Raw genomic sequence first — 15,122 nt, forward strand, 5'->3', positions numbered from 1 at the left:
CGATAGATTAAGTAAATTACTCTGAAATTGTAAAACTTTTGATATTAGCGAGCTGGTAGAATTTGTTTTTTTCATAGGTCCCTTCTCCAGCTTGCTGAAAGCAGGCCATGTAATCTGCAGCCAGAACCATTTACAGTATAGTTTTCCTGTTTATAGGTTTTTGATAAGCTGTTTTTATTTTGTAATAAATAAGAAACGATGCCATTGTCCTTAACAAAATAGCTGAGGTTTTACTTGAACAAAATCTGTTTGGAAATGTTAAGCTGGTTACACAGAACTAATATGCCTCAAGGTGGTCATTCTCTCTGGATTAAAGCTGTGGGACAATTGTGGCTCCTGTTACAGGGAAAATTACAGTGGGCCATTATGAAAAGGGACAAAAATCTCTGTTCCCAGAGGGGAACTGACAAGCTGAAAGTCCCTCTCTGCATGCCAACACAAAAGCCTGATTGCTTCAGATTGTTTGTTTATGTAAATCAAAAGGGTGCCTTTAACTCTGCAAGGGGGCTGGCAAGAAACAAAGAAGGTGGTGATTGGCTGGACTCTTGCTCATGGCTCCTGACTAATAGGACAAATCCTCCTGCTTCTTTGCTCTAAGCTCTGTCTGGATACCTTTAGGAAAAGAATCTTATTACGTACCAAAGTGAATAATTTGTACTCTTAGAGTAGCTGTTGGAACCGTAGGACTTGAAGGCAAGAGCAGGTGTATTATCGAGGATCTACTCACTCAGTTTCCCTAACGCTCTCTCTCCAGATCGGATTTAACTGCACATCATGACAGATGTTCCAGCTACATTTACCCAGGCTGAGTGTAATGGGGATAAACCACCTGAAAATGGTCAACAAGCAATCACTAAAACCTGTGAAAAATTGACTGATGTGGACAGCCCCTTGCCACACTATAGGGTAGAACCCAGTCTCGAAGTTGTACCCACTGAAGGAAATCAGGAGGAAAGAGGAAAATTACAAGGGAACATGCTGCTCAACTCATCCATGGAGGAGAAAATTCTAAAAGGTAAAGTTTTTCCCTTCTCCTTAATTTTCTTGTTTTGACTTATAAACTTACCATGGATTTTTTTGTTTATAAACTGTTACAGGAATGAGCTGGAGACCCCCAAAATGTAGCCCTTTATTCTACTGTGCATTGCATATGGACTAAACCTCTCTCTCTGGTGAAATCCAGGCTTGTCTGTTTGACAGCTCTGTGACTCCAGATAACTTTCTGTCTCTCAAAGTCTGAGTTTTTTTCACTCGAAGAAGGCAGAATAATTATAATAATAACACCTACATGTATCAAGTAAGCACTGGATAAATGTTGACTACTGTTATTTATCATGATTATTGGGTAGCCCCATTATTATTTGAACAAAGAGAATTCAACATTTTAAAATTTCCTTCTAAATATACCTGAAGTTGTATGAATTTATGGTGCAATATATATATATCTTATATAAAAATTAAAGGAGAGATTATCAATCAATAAAGTGATCATTAAGCAAATAAACTGAATCAATAAAGAATGAATCTGAACAGTCAAACTAATTTTTAGTGATCAGATTTGAAATTAAAGAAATCCACCTGGACCTTAAATTGATAACTTCTTAACTGTTGAACAATATATTTTTTCAAATGTTGAAATACTGATTTTGTATTTTTTTCCAGAAAATCCAGAAAAGAAACTCTTTATTGTTCATAAGGCTATCAAAGATCTTTCTCTCCAAGAAACAAGTGCCGATGAAATGACATTCAGAGAAGGTAACAAGAACTACAGTTTTGTACACAGAAATTGTTTGACTGAATATGGATGACAGTTTTCCCATGAAATGCTGCATGAGCGTGGCATTGACAAAACAATCCAGGCAATGACTTCAAATTTTCAAAGCTGCTGTAGGCAGATAAGAGAGTCTTAACCTATCTCTGGGTTCCACGTTATAAAGCATTCCAGATTGTTCAAGGTTGAGGCTGCATGGATTGGCATAGCTAATTGGCATACCAATGTGATGTCTGTCTCTTAATGTTAGTCCACTAAGTCAACCTTCTTTTTGATTTGGTGTGTCCAAATCTGTGTGTGCACCTTGTGAAATGTAAATGTTTAAAAAATAGTTCTTTCCTAAAAGTCTACAATTAACATACAGGTTTTTTTTTTTTTTTTTTTTTTTTTTTTTTTGAAGATGGAGTTTCACTCTTGTTTCCCAGGCTGGGGTGCAATGGCGCTAACTCCGCTCACTGCAACCTCAGCCTCTCGGGTTCAAGCAATTCTCCTGCCTCAGCCTACTGAGTAACTGAGATTATAGGTGCCCACCACCATGGTCAACTAACTTTTCTGTATTTTTATTAGGGATGGGGTTTCACCATATTGGTCAGGCTGGTCTCAAACTCCTGGCCTCAGTTGATCCACCCTCCTCAGCCTCCCACAGTGCTGCGATTACAGGCGTGAGCCACCGTGCCTGGCCAACACACAGTTTAAAGTAATCTCATAAAATGATTTCCTTTATAGGCCTCTAAAGTAAGTACAAAATGGTTAACTATTTCGTGTCAACGAAAGACAGGGTAATAAAGTTAACTTTAATTGTGTTCTTTAAGAAAACGGAAGAATACAAGGAATTTTGAAGTGACTATATTAAATTTTAAATAAACTTAATAGACTAAGACAGAAAATTCTTTAGATGTTTCTTCCAAGAAGACATCTATATTTAAACAGTTTCCAAATAGTGTGTAGGATAAAATCTATTAATTAATCATTTATTTCCTCTCTTGCAGCCATACACATCTTATCTCAAAATTGAAGTTAGCTTGTTAAACCTAACCAATTTAGCTTTGTTAGGACTTTAACAGGCAAAATATTGGAGACTATTGGCTGAGATACTAGAACGTTACATAAAATAGTAGATGTCAAGGAGGACAAGAATGTGATTGGCTATTTCCTACACCTGCTCCCTTTGCTTGAACACTTCTCATACTGTGTCTGCCTACCGATGTATCAACACTTAAGGAAATATGTAGCAAGCAATAGCCAGTGTCAAGCTGTTACATCACCAGAGATAATTTTTAAGACTTAAGACTCTACATTATAAACTAAATAACCTCTTTGCCCTAACTTTTCTGCTTCCAATGTAACAAGCTCTCAGCAGCAAGATCTCAACCTTCTATCACGTAGAGACCCTTTTAAATGTTTGATCAGGAGTCCACTGCAGATAGCAGTGTTCAAGGATCTCTCATTTTCATCAGATGGAGACTGAAATCAGTCTGTAGTTTTTAGTTAGATGGTCTCACTAGCTGAGTTTTCCCTCAATGAATTCTTTGCTGTTTGATGAAGTATGCTTTTCCTCTATAACAGAAACACAGATTTTGGTGTCTTTTATTTTCACAGTGGCAAACAGCTATAAAATCTTCAAAAAGAATGTTACTGGATTAAAACATATAAAGATGCTAAAAATATTGAGGAAAAACTATAATTTAAATTCAAAGAGTAATTTTATATGTGACAATCTCATGCCTGAGTCATGAATATAAACAAAATATCACGTTGGTTCTTGCGGAAAACAAAATAAAACAAAACAAAGCATAAGATTATAGCAAACATTCTAATGTGTATTTGTGGATATTGTTAGCAACATTGATGGGATATAGTGACCTGATAGCAGCTGTTTATAAAAAAAATTAGGGCGTCCACCATCTTTACTTCTAGCTCTGTAAATTTGCAATCTATTCCCTAGAGTGAGAAAACAACAACAAATAAAAAGAGAACGAAACACCTTGGATGTAAATGGACTTGTGAGCATCTCTCAGAGAGAGTAGAATATTGTGGAGGAAAGAGACAAAGAGGAACATTGCCTCTCTCCTTGTAGACCCTCATGGTGTCAAAAGAAAATGCTGAACTCAGGCCTGAAACGGGGTGTAACCCAGACAGATTTCTGAGTCATGTATACCACAGATGGAAACCTCCCACAGAGGTCTTGCAGGGATGAAGGCTCAGAGAACTACCTCAGCTTCCTTACAATTAATCCTTATCATATTCAGTAAATATCCCTGAGGATATGCTGGTATGATCTAGCTGTCTGAAAAGTGACCAGACACGGACAGTTATCATTTCAGTATTGGAAATGATGATTTTTTTTTTTCTTTCTGAAATATTTTTCTAGTTTTCTTTAAGGTGTGTGTGTGTGTATATGTGGGAGAGAGAGATGTCCAAATATTTCATTTTACATGTGAACACATCCAGTTGTGTCACACTAGATAAGATTTTTTTTTTTTAAGTGTCTCAGGGAATATCAGTCTCACTAAATACAGTAGTCCACAACAGAGTTCCATAGACAAACGAAGTTAGGTTGCTGACTTTCTTACAGATTCATAATACTCATTTGCATTTCAAAGGCGTGTAAGAATTCTGAAGATGCTTATTTAACTGTATTTAATCCAGTGTTTTCAAAATTAATTTGGCTGTGTAGTCTGTTTGTGCAAAACATATTGGTAACCTGCAGAATCACATCCCATAAAACACGTGTTGGGAAATGATCATCAAAAAAATTATTTGGAGAATAACGGACGAATGGCTGGGTATTTTGGAACCTCTACACATCTCATCTACCAATTGATTTTGCTACAGGGTGTCAGTGGGAGAGGATTCCTCTGAGTGGCAGTAGTCAGGAAATAAGAAGACAGAAGGAAAGGATTGCTGAACAACGTCTCAAAGAGGAACAAGATGAGGACAGGAAGAACAAAGCTCATCAGGCAGCTGAAATTGAATGGCTGGGATTTCGAAAACCTAGCCAAGCTGACATGTTACATTCTAAACATGATGAGGAGCAGAAGGCTTGGGATGAAGAAATTAATAATGATGATGATGATAATGATGTTGATGATGAAGATGAAGTTCGAGTGATAGAATTTAAGAAAAAACATGAAGAGGTTTCTCAATTTAAAGAGGAAGGTGATGCAAGTGAGGACTCCCCACTGAGCAGTGCCAGTTCCCAAGCCGTGACCCCTGATGAGCAGCCAACCTTAGGAAAGAAGAGTGACATCTCCAGAAATGCTTATTCCAGATACAATACAATATCCTATCGGAAAATCAGAAAGGGAAATACCAAGCAAAGAATTGATGAATTTGAGTCTATGATGCATTTATAAAGTAACTGGAACTGAGAAAATCTCATGCACACGAAAGGAAAAGCTAATTCTGTTGTCCCAGTGTGCATATTTCTATGCCTTATTTGAGTTATCACCTGAAAAGAGGTGGAAGTTGACTCTCTTTTTCACTGTAGAATAATGTGGAAATAACCCTAGATAAAATTCAGTCTGATAACCTCAAATCAAAAAGCTTTAGATTCATTCTTGGGCATTTGTCTTTTAAAACGTCACTAATATAGCACTACGTGATAAGCACTAAGCAGTCAGTCCCCTGGGGTAATATGGCATAATTTGGCTATAAATGTAGCAATGCTTGGAAAGGTAGTCATCAAATGAGACTATTTGAGGGGACCAGTTGAAATAATTCTTATATTTCTTTCCGTGTCTTTTTTCTTGTACATCGGAGTGACGGAAAGTCTGATATTAAAACCTCTCTTACATTTAAACATGGTTTTACGGACTTTGGCAAATAAACCTTCCAAAATTCTTTGCCTTTACCATTATCATCAAACAAGATTTCAAGTGACTTTCCTTGGCATCAACAGAGAGAAAATTCTATCAGCCTCCTTCCTAGGTGTTACCATTCACTGAATCTTCTCACAGAGGGGGATGAGCAATTGTCAATCAGGAGAATTCTGTTTGCTAAATGTTGCCTTTATGCTTTCAAACTGAATTAAACCCATTGTGAGGTTAACATGGGAGGGGCTAGAAGATTGGTGGGCAGCAGACTAAAGAGTTATGTTGGATAGTTTTATTTCTGTAGCTGAAAATAAAATCTTGTCTAGCACAGTTAAAGTCATTAAAAATAAAAATGACAGCTTTAGCACAATTTTAAGAAAATGCCCCTCTCTATTACCACATTTTCTCTTATTAACAGTATCTCAGAATAATTTTCTTTCCTTAGAAACCTGAGACGACGCTAGTCATAACTGTACTAGTTACTATGAAAATGGAAATAATTATCTTAGAATATTTTCAAAGTAGAGTGTGAGCATGTATTTTTAGTGAGAGAGCTCTGATAGTTGTTGGGAATATATAATTTACTGGACCTCAGCCCAAATCAAGATGCTTAAAATTGTACTTGTGGAGCTTCACTCAAACCAATGTGTCAAATAACGTATTGAATATTTATGAAAAGAGAGACTATATTTATATTCTTAGATAGTTGCTTCCACAATTTTTCACTGCATGCTTCCATATATATTACCCTGAACTTTCTATCACCACAGATAAAGTTTTTTTTTTTTTTTTTTTTTTTTTTTTTTGCCCTGCAAATAAAAAGACAATTCCTTATTGTCTGGATGTAATACAGTCTTCATTGTCCTATTCAACCCTTTGTTTATTTCTTTTTCATTTCGTGAAAAACTCCGGGTTAGTCCTCTTAGATGACTGCTTATTTATGTGTAACATAAATCCCACATGTTCTAATGACAACTTCTTTAATTCTTCCCTGTCACGTAATATATTTCCATAGTATCACATACTATTATTTAGTTGTTTACAAAACTCAAATTTGAATTCAGGATTGCTGTGCTCCTTTTATTCTTTCCAACAGATACCATATAAAAGTAATTTTACCCTCATTCTATGCAACCTATAGATTTCATTTGTTACAATGTCAGTTTCCAGAATGAAGTGAGGGAAATCAGGTTTTTATTGATAAAGTTAGGGAGAAGATTGAGGCAATAGGACGATTTCCAGTTTAATTTAGATCCTCTTAATTTTTCTGCCTGAACAACCTGTTTTCTTTTCTGGGTTACTGACAACCCCTACCATTTTCCGCTTAACTTCAAAACATAGTATTGTGTTATCGAGCACAAAACAGGACCATGTTTCTAACCTGCCACCAAGACCTTGTATTTTGAGTTATTCCAACAGAGATGATGGATTCCTGTAGGACTAGAGATGGGAGAGCTATGGCCATGTGGCGTGGCAAAGCAAGTAGCTCTACTGGGAGTCCAGTACATGCTAACGCGGTCCTCTTAGCTTTGTGCTCTTACCAGACAATGAATGACCTATGAAAGATTTAGTCAACAAAAACTATTTTAGGACCTATGAAAGATTTAGTCAACAAAAACTATTTTAGAGTATGTTTAGTTAGTAAATACTTCATGTTGATGGATGATGCAATGTTTCTGCAAAAAAAGCCCTGAAACTTATTCTTTGGCATTGGTGTCCATGGGCCTATACGTCTTACGTGAAAGCCACAGAGTTAAGTGATCTCAGGTAACATAATGATAATGGTTGGCTCTTTGAGTCTTTGTAACCTAGGAAAGACAAGGGTCTGATTCAGATTGCATGGGGGATATTTAACATGTTTGAAACTCAGTTGGAACACAATTAAGAACACAACCTGGTAGCCACACATGAAGGTTTATTGGAGCTTTTGTGATTCAAAGTTTAGGGGTCGTAAGGACTCTGGTACCAGGGAAGAGGGAGAATTAATTTATTGTGCAAATGCTGGTATTTCTTACATGACTTTTTGTTTTCCTTTGTTGCTACATGAACAGAAACTAATAATAGCTCTATTTCTCTTCCAATATAAAATCTATCTTTTATATAATGCTACGTTCGAAGTTACAGAATTTGCTAGTATCTCTTTCTCTCCCTTTACCTACCTATCTACAATTTAAATAAAGAACTGCTGTCTCTGACTTACTCTCAATAAAAGTTTGTGTCTTTATTTCTGGTTTCTAGACTTTATTTTGTTTAGCTGCCTTTTAAAATTTAGGAAGAATCCTTGTATATCAGCAGCTACTAAGATAATTAATAAATGCCTCTTCAGAAATCAAGGGAACACTTTATTTTAATTCTTTTGCATTATTTATTTCAAAAAGGTCTTAAAATGATTGTATATAAAATTCTAAAAATGATTTCTGGTAGGTAGGTATGTAATATACATGAAACATTTCTATTATTTTTTAAGGAACTGAGATTCTGTTTAAGCTACAGCTTAATACGAACAACTTGAAAAAAATCTCTGTAATCATCAAAGTAATACATTTAAACTATGCTGACATCTTTATAGTAATTGTTTCTGCATATTTACATGAAATAGTACTTTTGGCACATTTTCAAATGGACAATCGACATTTAAGTTTTTCAGTGTGATGGGAAAACTTTTAAATAAGTAACAATAGAAAATTATGGAGAAGGATGAAGCATCAGAGTATAAGAAAGAAGAAATATGTTTGACAGTATGAGAAAGGCAACCACTTCTCTTAAAACTTGAACTTTCATCACTCTAAAAAAATAAGAGGATTGTAAAATGCAATGTCAAAAATTATATTGGCCAATACTGAAATATCAGACAGAAACATAACACAATGAATGGGTTACTGATAACTCCTACAATTTTCTACTTAACTTCAAAACACAGTATATAAGACAATGAAAATGTGTATGTAGTTCATGGAGATCATGAAATAACTGAGCCAGGCCATCAACACAAACACAATGACATGGGTAGTAATAAGCAACTGAACTCACTCAAAACATGGCAAACTGCAAAATCAAATGATGATTTCTAGTAGTTAATTGCCAGCACAGGAGAATTTTGGAAAGGAATTTAGAAAGTAATTTGGATTTTTATCTAGAAATATAAAGTTACATACTTGATTCCTTCTTTATAATAACTTCAGTTGATCAGATGCAGAAAAAAAGTACTTAAAAATGTTTAATTCCAACATCCTTTATACTCCAAGTTTCTATTTTTATTCTCCCCTTAGCAAATGTTTTCAGGCAATCCTTTAAAAAATTCACTTACTTAATCTTTGGCTTATCTTGTTTGTACCTAATATGTATAAAACTAGCAAATTTGGGGTACTTGTTTGAAGGAGAAGATGTATGTGTAATCTTAAACCGATTGGTATGGTAACAAGCTTCCTGATAACTGAGAATTTGATTACTCCTTCAAGTTGGAAAGTGGTATCCAGAGTGAAAGTTCATTTGAGATACTTTTGTGCAACAGGCCAGATGCGGACAAAGCTATACACCTGAAAGACTTAAAATACCCAAAAACGTTTGATTTTCTTTATGTTGTGAGTAGAAATTCTTGATATTTCTTTCTTCCAGTTCAAAGTATCAAAAAATATATAGATACATGTATATACATATACAAACATACAGCATAATCACAAAAATTGATGTTTTTGAATGGTCAGTTAAAAATATATTCATGCTATCAAAAATTTTAATCTAGCATCTAATATAAAGGCTTTATTATATAGATACTTATGACCAATATCTTTAAACTAGTAGATATCTGTCAATTAATAAAAAAATAGAAAGCTCTTGTTTCCAAAGAAATTATTTATTACTTATTTGATGGCAACTCATTATTAGAAACTCAGCGTATTAGAAGTTGCCATATTTGCTAGAAAATGAGAATTTTCCCTTGTGTTTTGTTTGTGTTTTTACAAAGCAAAGATCCACATAAACTTGCAGAGGGTCCCTAATTGAAATGATTGTTCCATTAGGTTGAAAACAGGCATTAAATCTGCTTATTGTGATGTTATTTGTTTCTTTTAGACACAGACACCACCAACACCTGAAATAACAGTCCATTAAGCCTCATCAGGGATATATAATGCTTTATACGACTTATTCCATACTTTATATGGAATGGCCATTTGTCAAAAAATAAATATTTGTACAATAGCTCTGGTTAATGTTTCTTTTCTAATTGTAAGGCATTTTGTCTTATAGCAACTATTGAGTAACCTATGCAAAAGTTGCTGCAAAAGCACAGTAGTGACAATCTACACAACGAGTAGAAATAAAACGTCATGGCTTGCGTTTTAAAGGACTCCAACTTTTTAACTTTTTATCTCTGTTCATGATGAGCAATCTGCCGGCTTCGTTTAAAGGTTAAAGGAATCAAGAGTTGGTAATATTAACACAGGAGTCATTAAAAGTTTATTTTAGGAAGTTAGAAAGGGTAAAATAGTTCTCAGTGGGTTTTGTCTTTAATAAAAAGAACCCCCCAAAGCATTTTTTTTCTAACAAAGCAGCCTGAAAACTCAAGTTGCAACCAGAGACATGCTAGCTAGAGGCTTGCATATGTAAAACTAACAGCTGTACCTGGAAGCCAGACACATTGAACATGGGGATTCCTGCTCCCTTTTCCTTGTCAGCACATGTGAAGTTGTCATGGCATCACTGCACCAGCCAGGTAAAGCCACTTGTGCAGGTGTCATGGCGACAGCCAGGTAGTAGCTTCATTTGAATAATAAAAGATTATGGAGTGCAGTGGCCGATCTTGGCTGACTGCAGCCTCCACCTGCCTGGTTCAAGCGATTCTCCTGTGTCAGCCTCCCAAGTAGTTGAGATGATAGGCACCCACCACCACGCCAGCTACTTTTTGTATTTTTAGCAGAGACAGGGTTTCACCATGTTGGCCAGGCTGGTCTTGAACTTCTGACCTCATAATCCACTTGCCTTGGCCTCCTAAAGTGCTGAGATTATAGGCGTGAGCCACCATGACTGGCCGCTAAAATTTCTTTCTTGTATTCTGAACATAGGAATTCAGTCGGAGATGTTAAAATGAAGAAAGATGGTACTGTCTGTCATATTTCAACCTCCTTCTATTGCATGTATGCCCCCTAAAAATAATTATAAGCCATTAATGAAATTAAAGTTGGTTGGGAATATTGAGCACCTACACACTGAAAATGATATCTTTCCCCCTCTGCAGTCCCAAACTAATACTAGAAGCAAGGTGTTTTAATGTTGAAGGGAATGTTTCCAAATAAGTGTGGTGAAGCTAATAATATATTGTAATCATGGCACATGGTGGTTTGCTGTGAATGACAGCTGAGGGGATGTCAGCAAGCGGTATTGAGCAAATCTGATGCTGGTGATAAAACACGGTTGTACCAACAACAGCTGTGTCAGCTTACAAGAGACTAGGGCAGAAGCGCAGGGTTAACTATTGAAAAAGAGAAAGAGATTATGCAAACTGAAAGTCTCAGAAGCACTTAGGTGGCTTGGTAAGTTGGTTAGTCCTGTTAAATATTAATAGGACCACCCTTGTATTCAAGGTAACAAGATGCGTATACTTCGTTTTTTTTTTTTTTTTTTTTAAGGAAAGGCAAAGATCTAAGTTAATCCAGAGAAAAATCTGTAACTCCTCTCATACAGCCCCCTATTGAATAATTCAGTGCTGATTAAGACCTGTCTCATCCAGAGGCTTATCATTAGAAGTACCAAAAGACCTAGTAGCATTGATACCTTTATTCCAGTCTCCTGAAAAAATTTAGAAGACAATCCTTAAGAGAATGGTAGTAGATTTCATAACAAATCAATACGCTCAAGGTTAGGCCTATATAGATTCCCAACTAGTGATCAGTTTCATGTTTCTTAGAGTAACTAAGCAAATATATAATAAAAGCAATTTATAAAATTCTATTCAGAAACAAATTTGTAATGTTCAAAAACAATCCTTTGTTGTATTGACAATGTAGATTTAAATATAGCTTTATATAGTAAGTATGTCAAGGTAAAGTCAGAAAGAATGTGAACTGAGAAGACTGCAGACGGTTCTGTTAAGGAAAACGATCTGACCTCCTTTAGCTGATATACCCAAAGGTAAGTGTGTTTAAAGCATAATTCATTTTTTTTTTTTTCAGAACAGAGTTGACTTCTTTGTGGAGACTATTTTTGGAAAAGGAAAGAGCCTATGTATTGGGGGGAAAAAACCTCTCAACATGTTTTAGTTACATGAAGAGTTACATGGGACACCTAGTATATTCAGTTTGTCAGTAACTCAATTAGTCTTTTGGCAACTGACTTGTGTCCCCCGACTCCCCCTTTCCCCATATGGCTCTGTTTTGAAAAGAATTACAGTCATGCACCATTTAATGACACAAATACATTCTGAGAAATGTGTCATTAGGCAATTTCATCATTGTGTGAACATCAGAGTGCAGTTACACAAACTAGATGGTGTATGTAGCCGACTACACACCTAGGCTATATGGAACTCCTGTTGCTGCTAGGTTACAGACTTGTACATATTACTGTGTTGGATACTGCAGGCTACTGTAGCACCATGGTATTTGTGTATCTAAATGTAGAAAAGGTATAGTAAAAATACCATATTATTAATATAATCTTTTGGGTACAACGTCAAATATGTGGTTCATTGTTGACTAAAACATGGTTATGCAGCACATAACTGTATCTCATGTTCTGGTCATTCTCTCATTCATCTACAATTTTCAATTATTTGAATAAAACATCTTAAATATGTTACAAATGTGCAGAAATAGTTCTTCTTCCCATTCTTAGTTGTAGCTTTGTTTTTAATGTAACTCACTGAGAGTTAAAATTAAACACTAAACCCAAAGTCAGAATGAAAGACACCTTGTTTCACCATCATCTCAACTGAACAAAGGTCGACATATTTTTTTTAACATATTAACAAGAATATAGTGTGGTTGTCCTCCAGGGACCTAATCTCAGCAAATAAGTTTGTGTGTCTCTTTCTAAGGAATTCTGTGGAGCAGATTTGTTTAGCCCAGTGGCCCGAGGCAGTAGAATGAGCCCTGTCTCTGGAAACCTGAATTTTAATCTTGATTGGATTTTTAGATTTTTAGGTAATTTGTCCTCTCAGCATCAGTTTTCTTATCAAAAAGGATATCCCGATTAGTAAGACTTCTTATTGGTATACTTAAGATTAGAGGCTTTATTTAGATCAAATCAGTATTTAACTTTTCCCAAATTTGACAATGTTTTCATTGGGTCCACATTGAGGGATCTGCTCTTTTTTCCTTCATAGAGATACCAGATCCCCTTCCTTCTTTGGCTAAATCCTGGGCAACTTTCTTAACTCTCTTCCTAAGACTTGTTTACCTCATTCCTTTCCTTTTTAATGATGTTTGCTTCACTTTATTTTACCTTTGAAATATTTCAGAACCCATTTTTATCGTATTTTATCCCTGTGAATGCTACTATATCTAAAGTAGTATTTTATTATTTTACGTAAAAGAAAATTTCGGCAGCTCTGTTTCTGCTTTACTCATTTCACTCCCCTTACGTGGCCCTGCACTAGAGCATACTCAATGCTTAAATGTATTTTTGGAGCCGGGCGCGGTGGCTCAAGCCTGTAATCCCAGCACTTTGGGAGGCGGAGGTGGGTGGATCACGAGGTCAAGAGATCGAGACCATCCTGGTCAACATGGTGAAACCCCGTCTCTACTAAAAATACAAAAAAATTAGCTGGGCATGGTGGCACATGCCTGTAATCCCAGCTACTCAGGAGGCTGAGGCAGGAGAATTGCCTGAACCCAGGAGGCAGAGGTTGCGGTGAGCCGAGATCGCGCCATTGCACTCCAGCCTGGGTAACAAGAGGAAACTCCGTCTCAAAAAAAAAAAAAAAAAAAAAATGTATTTTTGGTTACCACAGTGTGTTATAATCCAGCCCCTTTTTAATTGCCTTAAAAAAAAAAATCCACATGAATCTAGGAAGTGATTGGTATCGTGAATCTTTAAAGTTGTCGTTCGTTTTAAAAGCACCAAATAAGCGGAAGCAGTGTTTATACCTAGAATTAAATAAGCATTTGAAGGCCTCTTCTTCCTCACTTAAAATTTTTTCCACTAACTCGGACTGGGAAAAGCCATTGTGTAATTTAGATCAAAATGCTACCATCAGGTAAGGTTACCAGCAGTAAACCAATACTATTTCAAACTGTTAGGAAAGCATGCATCTTGTCTGGAGGGATTTCACAAATGTGATAGCTGTGGACGTCTGAGGACTTCTAGCCATAAAAACTCAAGAAGTTTTTGTTTGATGAAAATATTCCCAAATAAAAAACTAAATTAAGTTCTCATAGATCATCCCTACTTGTGGGCCAGAAGAGCTGATTATTATCAAACACAGTCATTGGAAATATCCTCATGCTTTCTCAAATCCTTCTGTCTTCATTTCTGGTTACCTGCTAGCTTTCACAGGGAAATTTGCAGGATGAGTTCCAGCACAAGGTGGAAAGCAGGCAATTCAAAAGGTCACTCACTTCTAAAGAAGGACTTCAGTCTGATGATGAACTGTTCTCCTGAGTTGTCCTTTGGTATTCCAAATATCGTGATTTACAAAAAAATCTCCCATCCAAATGCTGTTACAATTGAAAATTTAAACTACTGCTGAGAAATAGAGTTACCAAGTTCAGTGTTATTTTCACAGTATTTGATGGGTTTACTACATAAAAACATCAGTTCCACTTCAAGCTTCAAAATATTTTTCAAATTTCCACTTTTGATATGGCTTTACTGGGTCACAGGGAGCTACTTTCAGGATCTTTAGAGAAAAATTTCCTTCCAAGCATAATAATTGCTGATTGTTTTCAAAAACGATGTGATCCACCTGGAGAGAAAGAGGAGCTGGAATGAGCCACAGGCTGAATTTGGTAACTGCGGTATAAAGAATGAAAATCAATAAAAAAATTCATAGGCAGCTATTTTTTTATTTTTAAATAATTAGTCTGAACTAAATTATTAACATAAACACAGACTTTGAAAATTATTAAATTTGTCTCTGTTTCAGACTAAGTAATCATCCCCCTCTAAGCTGTAAGACTTTTAAGTCCTCAGGAGGCAAGAGACACATTTTTTTGATGGTATGGCTGAGAATTATATTCTTTAAAGAGAAAACATGACAGATGACATTTATTGGACTTGATAGATGATAACTACTTCATTGAAGGTAAAGAAAAAATACATACTGTAACATAAAGTTAATTAATTTTTAAAGTGCGTATCTTTGTGAAGTTGGATTACAAAATTCTGGCAGTGATATATTTTATTTATGAGTTCCTTACCATAATCTCTGACAATTCATGATACGTGATGTCCAGAATCCAGATTAGGAAAAAGCCAATGGCATGAAAGAAAGTTCTATTATTGCTTAATATTTAGTGGATATTCTAGAAATGGTAGATAATTTTCATAGAACTTACTAATGGCTTATATATTTTTTCATCTGTAAATCTTCTCAATTA

The 15,122-nt window shown here is 35.7% G+C and overlaps 2 protein-coding genes across 4 annotated transcripts in view; one reads left to right on the plus strand and one right to left on the minus strand.

Annotated features, from left to right (window-relative positions):
- Positions 1-542: 542 nt before the first annotated feature.
- On the plus strand, positions 543-6,252 carry ERMN (ermin). The gene is made up of 3 exons (XM_003921960.4): positions 543-1,015; positions 1,663-1,755; positions 4,607-6,252. The coding sequence occupies exons 1-3, from the start codon at positions 775-777 to the stop codon at positions 5,125-5,127; spliced, it is 855 nt and encodes a 284-aa protein (XP_003922009.1). The 5' UTR covers positions 543-774; the 3' UTR covers positions 5,128-6,252.
- Positions 6,253-7,439: 1,187 nt separating this feature from the next.
- GALNT5 (polypeptide N-acetylgalactosaminyltransferase 5) overlaps positions 7,440-15,122 on the minus strand; it is a 53,628-nt gene continuing 45,945 nt past the window's right edge. For all 3 annotated transcript variants that reach the window (XM_074399663.1, XM_003921963.4, XM_074399664.1), the window contains one exon: positions 7,440-14,488. In XM_074399663.1, the coding sequence (XP_074255764.1) occupies positions 14,348-14,488 (141 nt within the window). In that variant the 3' untranslated portion in view covers positions 7,440-14,347. The remainder of the gene's footprint in view (positions 14,489-15,122) is intronic.

Source organism: Saimiri boliviensis, chromosome 5 (assembly GCF_048565385.1).
Source record: "Saimiri boliviensis isolate mSaiBol1 chromosome 5, mSaiBol1.pri, whole genome shotgun sequence".
In the NCBI taxonomy this organism is placed as follows: Eukaryota; Metazoa; Chordata; class Mammalia; order Primates; family Cebidae; genus Saimiri; species Saimiri boliviensis.